The 15,281-nt window shown below is 50.2% G+C and overlaps 1 protein-coding gene across 5 annotated transcripts; it reads right to left on the minus strand.

The window, feature by feature from the left end:
- Nucleotides 1-3,469: 3,469 nt before the first annotated feature.
- On the minus strand, nucleotides 3,470-13,446 carry Cdh16 (cadherin 16). 5 transcript variants are annotated; one of them, XM_036188795.1, is made up of 18 exons: nucleotides 13,195-13,446; nucleotides 12,563-12,620; nucleotides 12,220-12,306; nucleotides 11,317-11,472; nucleotides 10,926-11,064; nucleotides 10,448-10,606; nucleotides 9,095-9,291; nucleotides 8,440-8,562; nucleotides 8,113-8,263; nucleotides 7,671-7,898; nucleotides 7,514-7,590; nucleotides 7,251-7,439; nucleotides 6,927-7,168; nucleotides 6,264-6,397; nucleotides 5,438-5,680; nucleotides 5,190-5,297; nucleotides 4,761-4,877; nucleotides 3,470-3,812 (listed from the first exon to the last, which is right to left on the minus strand). In XM_036188795.1, the coding sequence occupies exons 2-18, from the start codon at nucleotides 12,605-12,607 to the stop codon at nucleotides 3,715-3,717; spliced, it is 2,493 nt and encodes an 830-aa protein (XP_036044688.1). In that variant the 5' UTR covers nucleotides 12,608-12,620; nucleotides 13,195-13,446; the 3' UTR covers nucleotides 3,470-3,714. The 5 variants fall into 5 exon arrangements, with proteins under 5 accessions (XP_036044688.1, XP_036044690.1, XP_036044689.1 ...); XM_036188797.1 differs by lacking the exon at nucleotides 12,220-12,306; XM_036188796.1 differs by lacking the exon at nucleotides 13,195-13,446 and having other exon boundaries at nucleotides 3,715-3,812; nucleotides 5,438-5,614; nucleotides 12,563-12,607.
- Nucleotides 13,447-15,281: the final 1,835 nt, after the last annotated feature.

The raw sequence follows: 15,281 nt of genomic DNA on the forward strand, positions 1-15,281 counted from the left end.
AATCCCATGTGAAGCTGTTCCTAGGGTATGGTCATAGGGTAAAGATGAACGCCATGTTATTGCCTCTGCACGAGTGTCCTTTGGGCACTCCTGCAAGGTTATAAGGACCACATCCCTCTGAGAGAAGAGTCTGTAGTTTTGGAACCTGTGTAGCTCTGACATGGAAAGGGGGCAGATCCAGGAAGCCTTGTTCCCACATTGCTGAGTCACTGTGACACCTGATTGTAATTAATGCATCTCTCATCAGTGGCCTCTGTAACTCTCTCAGCCTGACTCACCACACAGACCAGCAACCTGGTCCAACTCCACCTACATCTCTGCCCTAGTTTCTTACTGTCTTCATTACCTCATTTCCATGACCCTTTCCCTTGACCCTCCAGCCTGCCTTCTGTCCGTCTAAGTTACCCACTAACTCATAGGGCCCCAGGAGGCAGTCAGGGATGCTAAGGAAAGGGAAGGGCATCTTGCATACTCATACATATCCTCAAACCACACAGAGAAGACCATACCATACTTATACACTCACAGGCTCACACATGCATGTGCCCGATAGAGTGGCAGGGTCACCAAAGGATCCCAAGCTCAGTCTCCCAACACTAGCCCTGTGGGTGGGTCTCCACCACTCCTATATTCTTGGGATCCTGCCATTCCTCTGAGGTCTTCACGGTACAAACTAATAACATCTTCCGGCAGCAGCAGGATGGTTTGGAAGTGAGACTTTCTTCCTTGAGATCCAAGCAAGAGCCCTGGAGCAGGTATAGATATGTGTGGGTCTCTGGGGTCCCAAGATTGTTTCATTCTTTGGGGGTGAGGTCTGGACTGACCTTGGGGCCTCTAGCTTCAAGAGCTCTATCTCTGAGGCTGGAAAAAGTTTAAAAATATCCCCATGTTTACATTCTTTTCAAGCCCTCCTCCTGGGCCTCAGTGCTGGGTCCCTTTGATCTGGCCCTATGCCTCTGAAAAGGGCCTGGGAGAGCAGGGAACATAGCCCCCTGCTGTGCAGACCTCCCCTCCCCACCCCAGTCAGTATCTTGTGACAACCCTCACATCACAGGACCAGAGAGAGCCCACATCAGTGACCCAGCAGCGCTGGTGGGTGGTGAATCTGGGCTCTTCTCCATATTTCTCCAGTTTGGGCCTCAAATGCCTCTAAAGAATGTGAATGTGGGGCTTCAGACATTTGTGATGATCTGAGGAAAGCTGCCATTACTACTACAGTGTGCCTGGCTATGTGCTAAATGTATTTTGCAATTATATAATATAGTTCTCCCTGAAGCCTCATTTCATAAACCAGTAAACTGAGGCTCAGAAAGATGAGGTGATCTTCTGAAATACAAAACCAGGATGAAAAGGCATGGGGCATCTTCTACTCATTCTGGAGCACTGATCACATACCTCCCCCCATACACACCTTGACTTACTATGGTACAGTAGTGGTGTATGATCTCACCAACACGAATCCTTTCGGGTACTCACCAACTCTCTCACTATGTGTTTTTCTCCTTCTGTGAGTCAGGCATACTGTGGTCCTATGTGGTCCTCACCTTCTTCTCTAGAATGGATCTATGCATAACAGGAAAGTTTTGTGTCTACAGATGCTCAGTGAGTCTGAACTTTTTTTGTTTTGTTTTGTTTTGTTTTGTTTTTCGAGACAGGGTTTCTCTGTAGCTTTGGAGCCTGTCCTGGACTAGCTCTGTAGACCAGGCTGGCCTCAAACTCACAGAGATCCACCTGCCTCTGCCTCCTGAGTGCTGGGATTAAAGGCGTGCACCACCACTGCCTAGTAATCATCTAGCGGTCATCTCCTACCTAATCCTGGAAATTCAAGGAAGAAGCTGTCCACTTGGGACAGATGCTTCCATTTGCTCTGGGTTCCAATCATTCACCCCTTCCTTTGTTGGGTTCCCATCTGCCTACTTACCAACTCATCATCCATCTAGCTATTAGTCCATCCAAACACTCATTCACCTGTCCATCCATCTATGCATTCACCCACCCAGCTGCTCACATCCCTCTATAACAAGGAGCCAGTGAGCACAAAGATTCCAGCTTGGCTGCTGTATGAATCCTCCTCTTTTCAGTCTGCCTTCCCAATTTTACCATTTGATTGGCTGATTTCTCAGGTACTACTGGGGGATCTTGAGGGAGCAGAGAGCAGCCGAAGAATGGCTACACTTCTACAGAGGTCACATAGACCTCAGCCACAAAGATGTGTCTTGTCCTCTGGTTCCAGACTACCAGATATGTTTCTTGACCTCTCTAACCTTCAAGATCATCTATCTGAATAGGAGCCAATAGTCCAGCCCTAGCAGGCTTATGGAGAGATAAGATGAGATGTTACCTCCAAAAGGGTCTTTTCCATGCTGAAGACTTCTGAGCAAGTGTAAATTAGGCAGAGAATGGAGTTGGGGTAGTAGGGTGGGGAAGGCCCTGCTTGGGCTGGGGTGGTGAGTGGAATATCCAGTGTAGGTGTGTGCGGAGTTGGTTCCTGAGTCCAGGGTGACTGAGAATGGCCTCGGAGTCCATGTTCAGGCTCCCCTCCTCCAGGCCAGCTAGGATGACTGCCCTGTCTTTCTTGCCTGGGCTTAGCTCCATCCCACAGCAACTGCCAGCAGCAGAGAGATTATCTCCTAAAAATAGGACTAGGCCCCACCGATGTTGTTTTCTCTCTTCCCCATGATTTATCACCATCAACTATTGGTGCCTTGGACAGCAAGTCTCTTCCTAGTTCCCAGGGACCATCAGGAAGGGGGCATGTGGAATCAACCTATGTGGGGTCAGTCTAGGGACAGTGGTCACAGATTAGTCCTGAGGCATTGGTCAGAGCTCTGGGGACATCTCTTAATCCTGGGCAAGAGGCAGGGGTTCACCTGGGGCTGGGGTAGTCCTGGAGTAAACCACTGAAGCCTCTTGCCTCGTTCTAATAGCATCCAGTTGAGTGACTCCCCCCTGCCTACTTTCTGTAAGTGTGCCCATGTTCTCCTGTGGGTGAGATCCAGAGTGATGTAGATTCTGTGCTAGGACAGAAGGAACCATTCCCAGCTTTAGCTTTCCTATCCCTGCCTCAAGGGGCCCTCAATACTCTTCTGCCTATCCTGAGTGTAGGTGGCTCATGCACAGGGACCTGAGTGTGCTCATACATGAATGGAGAACACAGATTCACAAGACTGTGTGCCCTCACAGCACAGAGGTGTCCTAAACACACAGGAATGACTCCTGGAAAGACATTCCTTCACCTTACCTTCATAGTTACCCTAGGGTTTGCGATTGGTAGGCTCTTGGAGACCCAACTTGCATTGACTCCAAGGTCTCACCAGTAGCTCAGATGATGTCCTTATGTCCTTCTTCACAAGTATCCTACCAAGCCTCCAGACCTATTTTGTATAGCAGGAGAGGGGGTAGGCATGAAGGGGTAGGTGTGCTCATTCACACATGCACACACAGATGTGCGGTCACAATACAGTCATCCTTTACAGGGTCCAACCTGGCTCTCTGAGCCTTTATTATTGGTCCAAGAGCTGCCATTTGGAGTGTTCCCATGACCATCCTGTAAAGTCAGTGCTTTGGGGACATGCCTTCTGACAGTACCTCCACTCTGGAAAGACGAAGGACTTTTACTGTCTTGGTCTCCAGTGTATCTTTGGCACTGGGTCCTTTCTCAGTGAGTTCAGATGGAGCTGGGACCAACATCCCAGGTAGGGCTGCTTGGATCACTCACACTGCCGCCTTCAAGGGCACACTGTCTGCTGGCTGATCCAGATCCTTCTTCCTTGCCAGGGCCAGGTGGGTGAAGACGAGAATGAGGATGAAGCCTGAGGAGCCCAAGAAGAATGGGTAAGCCCTTAGCAAGGACGAGAAGGCACCTCACTAAACTCCTTGTCTTTGGTGTTGATTATCTACAACATTTTCTAGACTGTGTCCTCATGCTGGGTATGAATTCTAGTGTCTAATGGAATCTGAGTGGGTGGTCTGCTCTACTCTTATATCACCAAGATCAAAGCATGTTCCACTCTCCTAAGCTCCCTTCTCAGGAGGCTAAGGCAGGAAGATAATACGTTCAAGGCCTGACTAGGCTACAGTGAGTTCCAGGCCAGCTGGAGGTAACTTAGTGAGCCATTCTTTCAAAATAAGAAGTTTTTTTTTTTTTTTTCTTTTTAAAGGGCTGATCAAAGTAGTAAAGACTCACTTGTCCTCTACCCCCCATGTCTCCTCTCACACACACATTTTCTCTGGAGTCAAATTGGATAGAGTCCATGGGAAAGCCAGTGAGCTGTTCACATGGATCACCAAGAGAAAGACACCTCACAGCTTTATACTAGAACCTACGAAGGAAACCACCAAAGAACCAATTTATCAGAATAAAGAAGTAAAGGAGATGGAGAGGGTGACTTGAAAGAATTAAGCTAGACTTCCCTGCCACAGGCTGTTTAATCTTGGACAAGTCCCCTAACCTTTCTGAACCACAGTGACCTCATCAACAAAGTTAGGAGACAGCAGGATCAAACTCCCAGGCTGTGGCAAGGATTCCATCATGTGCTTGATATAGGACCCCACACATAGGCAAAGACTGACAATGTGATAGCAAATGCTATCCCTGGGCTGCCCAGGATGGCTGATACCTAGGACAGTGCATAATGACTAGGAGAGTTAGGAGATTCCTTTTCCAGGTCCGTTGACATTATGGGGACAAGGGACATTATAGAGGTTGTGGCTCCAACCATTCATCACCCCCACCCATGCAAGAGCTCAGCCTCCATTACCTATCGCTGCCAGGGTGCCCAAGAGGACACCCACTGCTGATAGCTTCGTAGGCATTCCCTTCATGCGGCCCACCTTGCGCATGCATTGGCCCTCCATGTTGCAGCGACACACGATCACTGAGGTGGGGAATGAAGACGGGAGTGTTAGAGAGGACTCCCAACTGCTTGGAACCTCCTGTCTGGAAAGCTGACTGATATATGTTTTTGTGTACACCTTTGTAGGTTTGTGCATGTTGTAAAGGTGCATACTCCTCTGTGTATGTGGCAGGACACACACAGATATGTTGGCTCAGATAAGCAAGTGTATATAGGCATGTGCTGTCTATGTGATCATGCACGATGTATACCCAAGCTCTTTCACCTGTACCCTGATGGCTCCTCTAGGAATTAAAGATGCCAGTCTTGGCTGCACTCAAGTCCCAGCCTCACCTTGAACCTGGAGTTGCCACATCTGGGAATCATGGTGGACAACCACAGGTACCATGTATTCACCTGGCTCTACCCAGTGCAAGGCCAAGGTAAGGTAGGCGTGGGAACCTGTTGGGTTGCAGAAAATGATTAGGGTCAGTAGCCTGGACAGGCTCTATCAGAGCTGCTCCCTTACACCCAACCCTACCCCATCTCACTTCCAAGTGAGCCTACCCTCCACAGCCTCATTTCCTTCCCCTGCTACATACCATTGAAAGGCTGGAGGCGCCAATCCCGCTGCACGGTGGGGTTGGGACCAAGAGCAAAGCTGTAGGGACCATGCTCATTGGCCAGATCAGGGTCCTCACTGGCCCCATTGACAACCACACCATAGTCCTGGCGGGGTGTACAGAGGTGTCTGCTGGGCCCAGGGGCTAGAGGCAATGCTGGGACAGGAGAGGCCTTCAGGAAATGGACCACAACGGTAGCGGAAGTGCTCAGTCCTGGCTCATCTGCATCGTTGGGTGTGAGGATAAGTCCCAGAGAACCTGGGCTGGTCTCCATACACCCCACACAGCCCACCAGTCTTACTCTGCTGCTTCCTTCCATACTTCTGCATCCTAACCCCTTTTCCCCACCCTGTCATTTCCCATATCAGCCTCTTCCTCATCGTGTCCTTTATCCTTTCACTATTGGAACAACTGTCAGACCCACCTGTGTCTTTCTCAATGCCAAATCTGTCTCAGTATTGATGCTACCACCCAGACATGTCTTGACCCTGGGAGAGTACATATCTTCTGAGTTCCATGGAACTCCTGAAGTACCCTTCCTGACATGCCCTTCCTGTTATCCTGTTAAAGTGCCATTGACAGTTTCCCACACCTGTCCCATCTCCTAGCATTCCTGCTTCAGACAAGGTTCTTGGCCCTCCTTCCATCTCCCTAATCTAGCATTCACTGTCTTGTCTGTCCCTGGAGTTGATACCCCCAGAAGCCCAAGGGAAAACTGAATGGCGGCTTGAAGGGTGAGTTTCATACAAAGTTTCCAAGTGGAGTTATAATCCCTTGAGAAGACTCCACTGCTGCTTGACCATACCTGTGTCTTGGGCTTCCACAAGCACGGTGTAGGTGTCCCCAGGCCTGGCACCCTGCAGAGACTGGGCTGTGTGTACCTCCCCAGAGACCTCCTTGATGCAGAGCCAACCCTCTGAGTCATTGACCAAGGAGAACCTGGGGCCCAAAGAAGAAGCTGTGTTTGTGGAAGCCCTGGAACAATATACAGATTCCTGCCCAGAAACTCCCAGGATGGTGTGGCCTACTGAAATTCTGTATCCTTTCTGTGATTCAAGGGCAACAACAGTGAGCCCAGCTGGCCAGTTTCAGAATTTGTTGGTGATGGGGGAGTTTGAACTGTAGGTACAGGAAGGATTATCAGAACCTGGGGAGCAGGGTGGAGTCTGGTTCAACTTCATTGTTCCAGAGCATCCTGCCAAGGAGCCTGGAGGGCTCAGACCCAGGCACAGCTTCAATCTGGTGGTGTTCCCTTGAGGAGGAATAATTAGAGATGCCATGGGGTCTAAACATTTCTTCCATGCCTGCCTACTTCATCCAGCCACGACCCTCCAGGAGTCAGAACCTTGGCATTAATCACGGTTTGAGGAATAGTCTAGGGCACACACAAAGTGAGTTTCTCTGGGGTGTTGAAGTTACCCTTGGGGATCAGGGGAAGTCTAGATAAGAGGCAGGGTTTTTAGCTCACCTGAGGGTTCTGCTCATGGGCTCTGACAGCTGGATGGTCAGCAGGAGGGAGCCAGCTGGGGTGCTGACCGGGATGCTGGTCTCATAGCTCTCCTGGTCCAACTTGAGGGGTGGTATCACCCTCTCCACCAATATAGTCACTGTGGCTGTGGCTCCAGGGCCTGGGTCTGAGCCCACCAGTTCCTCCACGTTCCGTACTACCACTATCACTTTGTGATGAGGAGCTGCCTCATAGCTGAGGTTCTGGAACCAGTGAGTTCTAGGTCACTGTGTGGGTCAGGGCACGGCACATTTGTGACCCTTCCCCACCTATCCGCATCCTAACCTTTCGGAGTCTAAGCTGGACATGATCAGAGTCTGGCTCCCAGGCCAGGTCAAAAATCCCTTTCGGGTCTCCTTCTTCAATGGCAAAGTCCATAAGGCGGAAGACAGGCTCAAGGTCAGCATCAGTGGCCATAAGGGTGGCCACCAGAACCCCTGGCTTCGCATCCTCAGGAAGACTTATAGGTCCAACCTGGAGAGATGGAGATGTTTGGTAAACACCACCAGTACCCTCCCAGGGATCTCTATAACTCTGTGTCAGCTTACCTGGGAAGTGATGAATTCAGGGGCATGGTTGTTGATGTCTGTGATGGTGACTGCTACTTCACATGTGCTGCTGAGGCCTGAGGCAGGGGAGGGATTGTTGGTGAGGTCCCAGTAGGAACAGAGGGGAAGGAGCCCAGGTCAGCAGCAGGGTACTTACCTCCCTCTGATCCTCCTAAGTCAACAGCCAGCACCTGAAGCAGAATGTCCTGGCCTGCATGGAGTGGGGCAGTTCCCAGTGTTACACTGCCTGAGGTAGCATCTAACTCGAAGGCTTTCTCTTCAGCCCCCTCCTCGGGCTCAGGGTTCAACAACTGATACACAATGTGGGAATTAGGTGATCCAGGGGCATCCATATCCTCTGCTGACAGTGTGGTCACTTCAGTTCCTGGAAGACAACACCCCCACACACTTCCTGAGCGTGTGTGTGTGTGTGTGTGTGTGTGTGTGTGTGTGTGTGTGTGTACATGCACATACACGTGTGCGCGCACATAGGTGGCTTAGAACTCTGAAGCTAGACTCACCCCAAAGAAGCAAGATGGGATGGTCTCTAGGAACTCTATCTTTCCCTTCCCTCCCACCTGACAAGGCCCATAACCCACCTGGGGGGCTGAGCTCAGGGATGCTGACTGTTGGGTCATGTGGGGAGCAGACAGGTGCATTGTCATTCTCATCCATCACCACCACCTGCAACTCCAGGGGTTCTGCATAGTCCTCACCACGGGAATTCTGAACTTGTACTTGCAGCAGGTACTGTAGTGGGCAGTGGGGAACTTCAGATCAGGGCCATGGGCAGCTCCAGACTGGAGTGGATTGAAGTCCCTTTTGGTGGCTAGCTCCAGCTCTTCAGGGCTGTCTCCATTGCCTCAGCATCTGAAGGGGGTGTGACAAAACACCCCCCAGCCTGCCCTGTGTTCCTCTTGCCTCACCTCAGCCTGGGCCTCTCGGTCCAGCTCCGTGGTTACATGGATCCTTCCCTCTGCATCCACATTGAAGGGTCCTGGAGGCCGGCTCTCCAGTCCATAATGTGCATCCCCTCCATTCCAGTGCACCTGTGAGAAGGATATGATGCGAAAGCATTTCAGACTGAGAGGCAGGAAGGATCCCCCAACTGATTCCCAAGCAAGGAGCCTTGGCCCTAAGAGCATGTGGCTAGCTACTTGTGACAACCTTACCCTGCTTCAAGCCTGGACCTTTTCCAGAGTGCCTAAATGACCAGGTTATTCTATTTTCTGCTTTCTCAGTCTGGGCCTGACCCCAAGGCATTCCTAGAAAAGGCTGGAGACATTCCTCACTTGGGTGACAATCCCCATGGCAGTGAAAGTTGGCAGCTATCTTCCCTGAGGAAGCCTTAGGCAAGTTGGGGATGTCAGAACACAAACCCACACCTGCTAGAGGATAGCACGAGATGGACTGTATGCTTGGTCCCCAGGCCTGACTACTCGATTTATAGTGGGAAGTATATATTTCAGGAAGAAATGGGAGTCAAGTTGAGTCCTTGGCACTCCTCCCAAGTGTCCATGTTACTCAGGCTCAGATCTTCTAGCCATGGGGTTACTTCAATCACTGATAGCCACTTCTCACCTGGGCAATGCTGTGTGGGTATGCAACTCTGAGATTCTCTGCCAGGTGAACAGGCTCCAGGGGTACCCAGGTGCTCTGTACTATGGAGATCTCCACGGTGGCAATGGCCTGGTGGCCTGAGGCCTGGTCGCCCATGTCCTTGACCTGTACCAACAGCTGGTAAGGCTCTTCAACAGCATGGTCTAGGCTGGTGCTTCCTAGAAGGGACAGAAGGTGAGCTGAGCCTGGACCCAGGAAGCAAGGCCCAAAGCATCTTCAGCCAGTACCAAACAGAAAGTCAAGCGTATCACAAGTGTTCCAAAGACTCCTGTGGGGCTGGAGAGATGGTTCAGTGGTTAAGAGTACTGGCTGCTCTTCCAGAGGACCCAGGCAAGATCCCAGCACCACATGGCAGCTCACAACTGTCTGTAACTACCGTTCCAGGGGACCTGATGCCTTCTTCTACAGGCACCAAGCATGCATGTGGTGCATAGACATATATGCAGGCGGAACATCCACGCACGCGCGCATGCGCATACACATACACAATTTTTTTTAAAGGACTCAAAAAGATAAAAAAAGATAGAAAAGTGTTAAGGGATGAGATAGTCTCTCTCTCTCTCTCTTTTTTTTTTTTAAAGATTTACTTTATTATTTATTTATGTGTATGTGTGCATCTGCGTGAGTACAAGTACCAGCAAGGGCGCAAAGATAGCATCCAATTCCCAGGAAGTGGAGTTACAGACAGTTGTGAAACGGCCACATAGGTACTAAGAATTGAACTCAGGGCTTCTGCAAGAGCAGCCAGTGCTCTTAACTGCAGGGTCACCTCTCTGATCACCATCATGAGCACCCCACTAATATTTGACAGATGGCAACTTCACTTCCATAGCGAGAAGCTGGTGGACTGGCGAGGCAGCGAGACGACCAGGATGGGGAGGAGGGCAGGCAGGGGAGGAAGAGGGGACGGTGGTTGACTAAGTGGGAATTTGGGTGTGAAAACGGGGCTGTGCACGAGCAAGTGATGGACAAATGGGCTGCACAGGTCATTTGGGGGCTAGATGAGTGAAAAGCTGGCTGGATTAAGGTATGAGTCACTTACTCATCTATCCCTAATTTGTACCTCTGCTCTAACTTGCAGAAGTAGATCTATCTTGATATAATTCCCGAGGTATCTTAACTGTAGCTCCTTTACCCATTCTTATCTGTTCTCCATCTATCCCATGTCTAACTCGCACAACCTAGCCTTGGCCTCTGCCTGGAATGCCCTTTTCTTTTACCTCAGCTCCAACCCATCCATCGCTTACAGCTCAGAGGCCCCTTCTCCAGAATTCCATAGCACCCCCGCCCCCATCAAACCCAGTTCATGCTTACCCTTGGGACTAAGGGCCAGAGCTCCTAGTCGAGGGTCCAGCTGGAACATATCTGGTAAAGGCTGAGCTGGGGACTGGCTCAGAATGTGGAATCGAAGGTCTGAATTAGCCGTGCCTGGTGCATCCCCATCAGAAGCCTCAAGGAAGAGGAAGGGGACCCCTGGGGGTGGGGATACACTGTAAGGGGTGGTAGGCACAGGAGTCTCCTGTACCTCCCCTGTCTCTTCTCAGAGCTTTCTTCTATGTTCATCATTATATCAGGGTTCTGGAGGTGAGCCTGTTGTTCATCCCATTTCCCAAATGAGCAAATTGAGACCCAAAGCAGATGGAATTGTTAATGGGGTTGGAGAGTACAGAATGGGGCAAACTTGGGGAACGGCTTGAGCCCTGCTGATTTGTCAGTGGTAACTGTCTATTGTCTGATGTCTTATCGGTGTCTACCTTGACTTCACCACACATTGGATGCCCTTGTCACTCACCAGGCCTGGTGCCCTGGCTCAGCCGAGCTCTGTAGATGGCCTGGGAGAATTGGGGTACCTGGTCATTCTCATCTTTCACATGCACAGTCACGAGCTGTGGACCCCATGAGACATGTCCATCTTCAGACTCCAAAGTGACCTAGCAAGAAGGGGTAGTTAGGAGTGGGCAGTGGTGGCACACACCTTTAATTCCAGCACTTGGGAGGCAGAGACAGGCAGAGCTCTGTGAGCTCGAGGCCAGACTGGGCTACAGAGTGAGTTCCAGGACAGCCAGGGCTACACAGAGAAACCCTATCTCGAAAAACCAAGAAAAAAAAAAAAAAAAAAAGAAGAGATAGTTAGTCCCTGGCCCTGTCTTGCCTGCTTGCCCTCATATCTCACTCTGTCGTACCTGCAGGTGGTACTCTGCTTTTTCCTCCCGGTCCAGGGCCCTTGTTGTCATCAGAAAGCCAGAATCCAGATCCACAGCAAAGGGGTCTTGAGCTGCTGTGCTTGAGTCTCCTGATAGCACAATCTGGCCTTCACCCCTCCCTGGGGGTAGTGGTAGCTGGTAGGATAAAACAGAATAAAAAAAAAACTAGGGGTATGGGCTAGACTCTCAGTGGTTCTCAACCTGTGGGTATTGATCCTCTTAGCGGTCACATATCAGATATGCTTCACATATTTACATTTATGACTCAGAACAGTAACAAAATCACAGTTTTGAAGTAGTGACAAAATAATTTTATGGTTAGGGGTCACCACAACATCAGGAACTGTGTTAAAGGGTCTCAGCATTCGGAAGGTTGAGAACCACTGGGCTAAAGGATGACACCTTTACCTACAGGCCCCATTTTAAATATGGGGAAACTGAGTCTCAGAAGGAGCTGTCATCTGCCTGGAATCTCAAATCCAGTAAGTAAAGCTTCAAAGGGAGAGCTTTTCCTCTAGTACCTGATACTCCCCCATGCTCCCTGACACCCTCTGTCTGAAGCTAGACCTCTTCACCAATGTTTCTTTTCCTTTTAGACGAGGTTTCGTGATACAGCCTAGGCTGGCAGCAAACTGTCCTCCTCCTTCCACACCCTCTCCTGTGCTAGGATTATAGGCGCAGTCCACCACACTCAGTACCAATCTTTCTGGTTTTTAACTCAAACTCCGCTCTCCTCAGGGACTAAAATCTTGTTAGCTACTTACACTAATCCATGCATTATGTAGAAAGTTGGAGAACTGAAGCAGGAAAGAGAACAGACCCTGGAGACAGGAAAAGCATGATATTGGAGGTAACGGGAAGCCACCCTGCGCTCAGACTCACCTTGGTTATGTAAAAAGGGAAATTTCCACCGTAGTTTTCAGGGACTTCCACATGCAGCTCTGCAGGCTGGGCCTCAGCGGTGAAAGCCTATGGGAAATTCTCACCTTGTTCCACCGGCGTAGGCAGGAAGAAGGGATTGCTGCCCCTCCCCAAGGCCTACCAGATCTTACTCCGTCCACTCTCTGTAGGCTTCCTGCTTCCACAGCAGGCCCATAGCTCTGACTCTGAACTCCTGACCCCCACACTACTCTTGTGGCTAGTGTGATGAGTCTGGGTGGGAGTGCGGAAAAGGGTGCTAATCCCCAAGGTTTAGATCTGAAGGAAAAGGCAGGGCCCAGCTCACCTGAATGACAGAGAGGCAAAGCAACCACAGCCAGGCAGAGATCATGGTCAAGGTGGGCCTGAGGGACGTGGGAGTGAGAATCTAGAAGGTTGGGAAGAAGAGTTCTATCCTGTACACATGGCCAGAGGGATCTCATTCTAGACCGGTCTCTGCTCCCTGCCGCCCGTGGTTCTCTGTTGTAAGTGTTCAGCACCTTCCTTCCTGCTATAACCGTCCCCTCCTCAGCTCCCAAAGTGGTAATTATTTAGCAGCCTGCCGAATCACAGAAATTAGAAGCTAGACAGACACTGTCACTTCCAGCAGCTCCATGGTTCAGGCAAGGCCTTGAATGGCAGGGCCTGGCCAAGGTCATGGAGGACTTGACCACAAGAGGATTCATTCTGGAACAGAGGACTTCTGGCTCAGGCCTTGGAGATTACCCATCTCCCACTACCACCCTCCAGATCCAGATTGCCCCTAGGGCCTGACCTCTGTCCTCATTTTACATTTGGCAGGTCTTGGCATGTAGCTAAGAATGTACAGCCCTTCGCAAGATGGATCCCTGTGAATTCTTACAGAGACATCTGAAGGATAGGGCAGTGTCCCTACTCCCAACCTCAGCCCTCCCCACCCAAGAGCTCCCAGTCCCTCACCTACTGATGCCCAAGCCTCTCCCTTGGGTCCAGCTGCCAGGAGAGAGGGATCCTTCCTCAGGGAGCTCTGGCACGTTGGGCTAGGTGGGGCAGGGCAAAGTGGACACTGAAGCAGGTAGGCAGTCCTTCCACACTTGCTCAGGAGTGGAAAATGCCACTGGGCCCACAGCAGAAGGCCTGGCCCCGCCTAGTCCCCCCCCCCCAAGTTACTTATTGACTTTGGAAAGCTAGGACTGCTCAGCATCCGTGACTGCCAGCCCTAGGAGGTGGGCAGATCTTGGTCTGTCACTCCCACCTTGACACAGCCCAATGAGCACTTCTTGGCCCTCTGGGCTTGAACACAACTTTTTTTTTTTTTTTTTTTTTTTTTTTTTTTTGTGGCTTCAGACTTGGCACCACTTCTCTGCGCAGTGACATCTGTAGCTAGATTTCTGCAGATACTGCTCCTTGTGCCTGGGATGCTCTTCCCACCCTTCATCAAGGTAGTAAGTACCTACTCATGCTTTAGCAAAAAGCACAGATAACCCCTTCTCCAGGAAAGCCTCAACCTTCCGAATGCTGAGACCCTTAAATATAGTTTCTCATGTTGTGGTGACCCTCCACCATAAAATTATTTTTGTTGCTACTTCATAACTGTAATTTTCTACTGGTATGAATCATAATATAAATATCTGATGTTCCGGAATTATATCTGATATGAAACCCCTATGAAAGGATCATTTGACCCACAATGGGGTAGTGACCTAGATTGAGAACCACTGTCTTATGCTAATAGGCTGGATTAGGAGCACCTCTGGTAGTTCTGCCATTGCACACCATGAACTAACTGCCTTTACTGATGCACAGAGGACACCAGCTTGACCCCCATTTATTAGCCTGGGAGTCCCTCTGGGAGGGACGTCTGACCTTGTCCTGGCCACAAGTACTTTGAAGTGGCTTGTGGCACTAAGGAACTGAGAGTGTAACCCAAAGGGCTGATGACTCCAAGTAGGTGTTAAGAGCTCTGGCCCGTCCATCGGTGAGGCCAGTGGATTGGAACAGAAGCCTGTGAGGTACCCTGAAGCTCCCCAAGCCTCACATTGGCTCCTGAACCCTGACAAGGGTGAGGCACTGAACTGTCTCATGCTTCTAGGTAGAAAGAGAAGACTGAGCTAGCTCAGGTATCTTTGAGGGGGTTCCGGAGATGACCAGGGCCTCCTCACAAAAGGCCCAGCAGAAGTTTTGGTTTTTTGGAAGTCTCATTGAAGGGAAGAAGATCCTGGTCTCCCACTTTTGCTGTCCTTCAATGTTTTGTGGTCTCCCTAAGGACTTCTTATGGTTGGCTTTTCAGGATGGAGGCTGGGCTAGGACAAGTGAGTATCTATTTTGGGGTCACTGAGGCACCCAGTCTGGATTAGTGCTATGTGTGGGGTTGTTGAAGGGGGCCTCATGCATGTTGAGTGCTTACTAATCAGCACCCAGAACTCTGAGCATATATCTCTGTTATTTTACCCACTCCATTGTGAAAAGGGAATTGTCTTCGTGTCATACACCGGGGTATAGAGAGGCCAAGCAGTTTGCCCAGGGCCTGGGTTGCTCTTCAGGTTTGGGGACCTCCACTTGCCCTGAGTGTGTGTGTGTGTGTGTGTGTGTAAGCAACAGAAGCTTTGAGCAGTTAACACTGCCCGGCCTGGCTGAGGATGTGGGGGAGTCTCGGAGGTTCCCCTTCACACACACACACCTTCAAACCTCTTTTTGATATTGAGTGAGGTACAGCCAGGGTTCTAACCAGTCTTCAAGGGTTCCCAAGAGTTTGTGGAATGAAGAAGCATGTGGGCCCTTGTCCAGGCTGCCTCCAGTCTTTCTAAATGAACAGACCTATACAGCAGTTTCCCACCCAACCACTTCCTATCTATCTCCAGTGGCAATGCTAGTTCTTGAAAATACGTGCAGGAGTCCTCTTTATCCATGGGGGACTCCAAGACCCCCAGTGGATGCCTGGACCATGGACAATACCAAACCTTCTTCTTCTTTTTAAAAAATTCTATTTATTTATTTGTTTGTTTGTTTGTTTATTTATTTATTTAATTTTCCAGAGCTGAGGACCA

The sequence above is a fragment of the Onychomys torridus genome, chromosome 5 (genome assembly GCF_903995425.1).
Source record: "Onychomys torridus chromosome 5, mOncTor1.1, whole genome shotgun sequence".
Taxonomy (NCBI): Eukaryota; Metazoa; Chordata; class Mammalia; order Rodentia; family Cricetidae; genus Onychomys; species Onychomys torridus.

Excerpts from the sequence above, each read along its gene's own strand:
- Cdh16 (XM_036188795.1), bottom strand. The coding sequence starts at position 12,607 with ATGATCTCTGCCTGGCTGTGGTTGCTTTGCCTCTCTGTCATTCAG. Across the intron at positions 9,292-10,447 it reads TCTGGCCCTTAGTCCCAAGG|GAAGCACCAGCCTAGACCAT; the intron begins GTAAGCATGAAC and ends TGTCCCTTCTAG. Across the intron at positions 4,878-5,189 it reads GTGGCAACTCCAGGTTCAAG|TGATCGTGTGTCGCTGCAAC; the intron begins GTGAGGCTGGGA and ends TCCCCACCTCAG.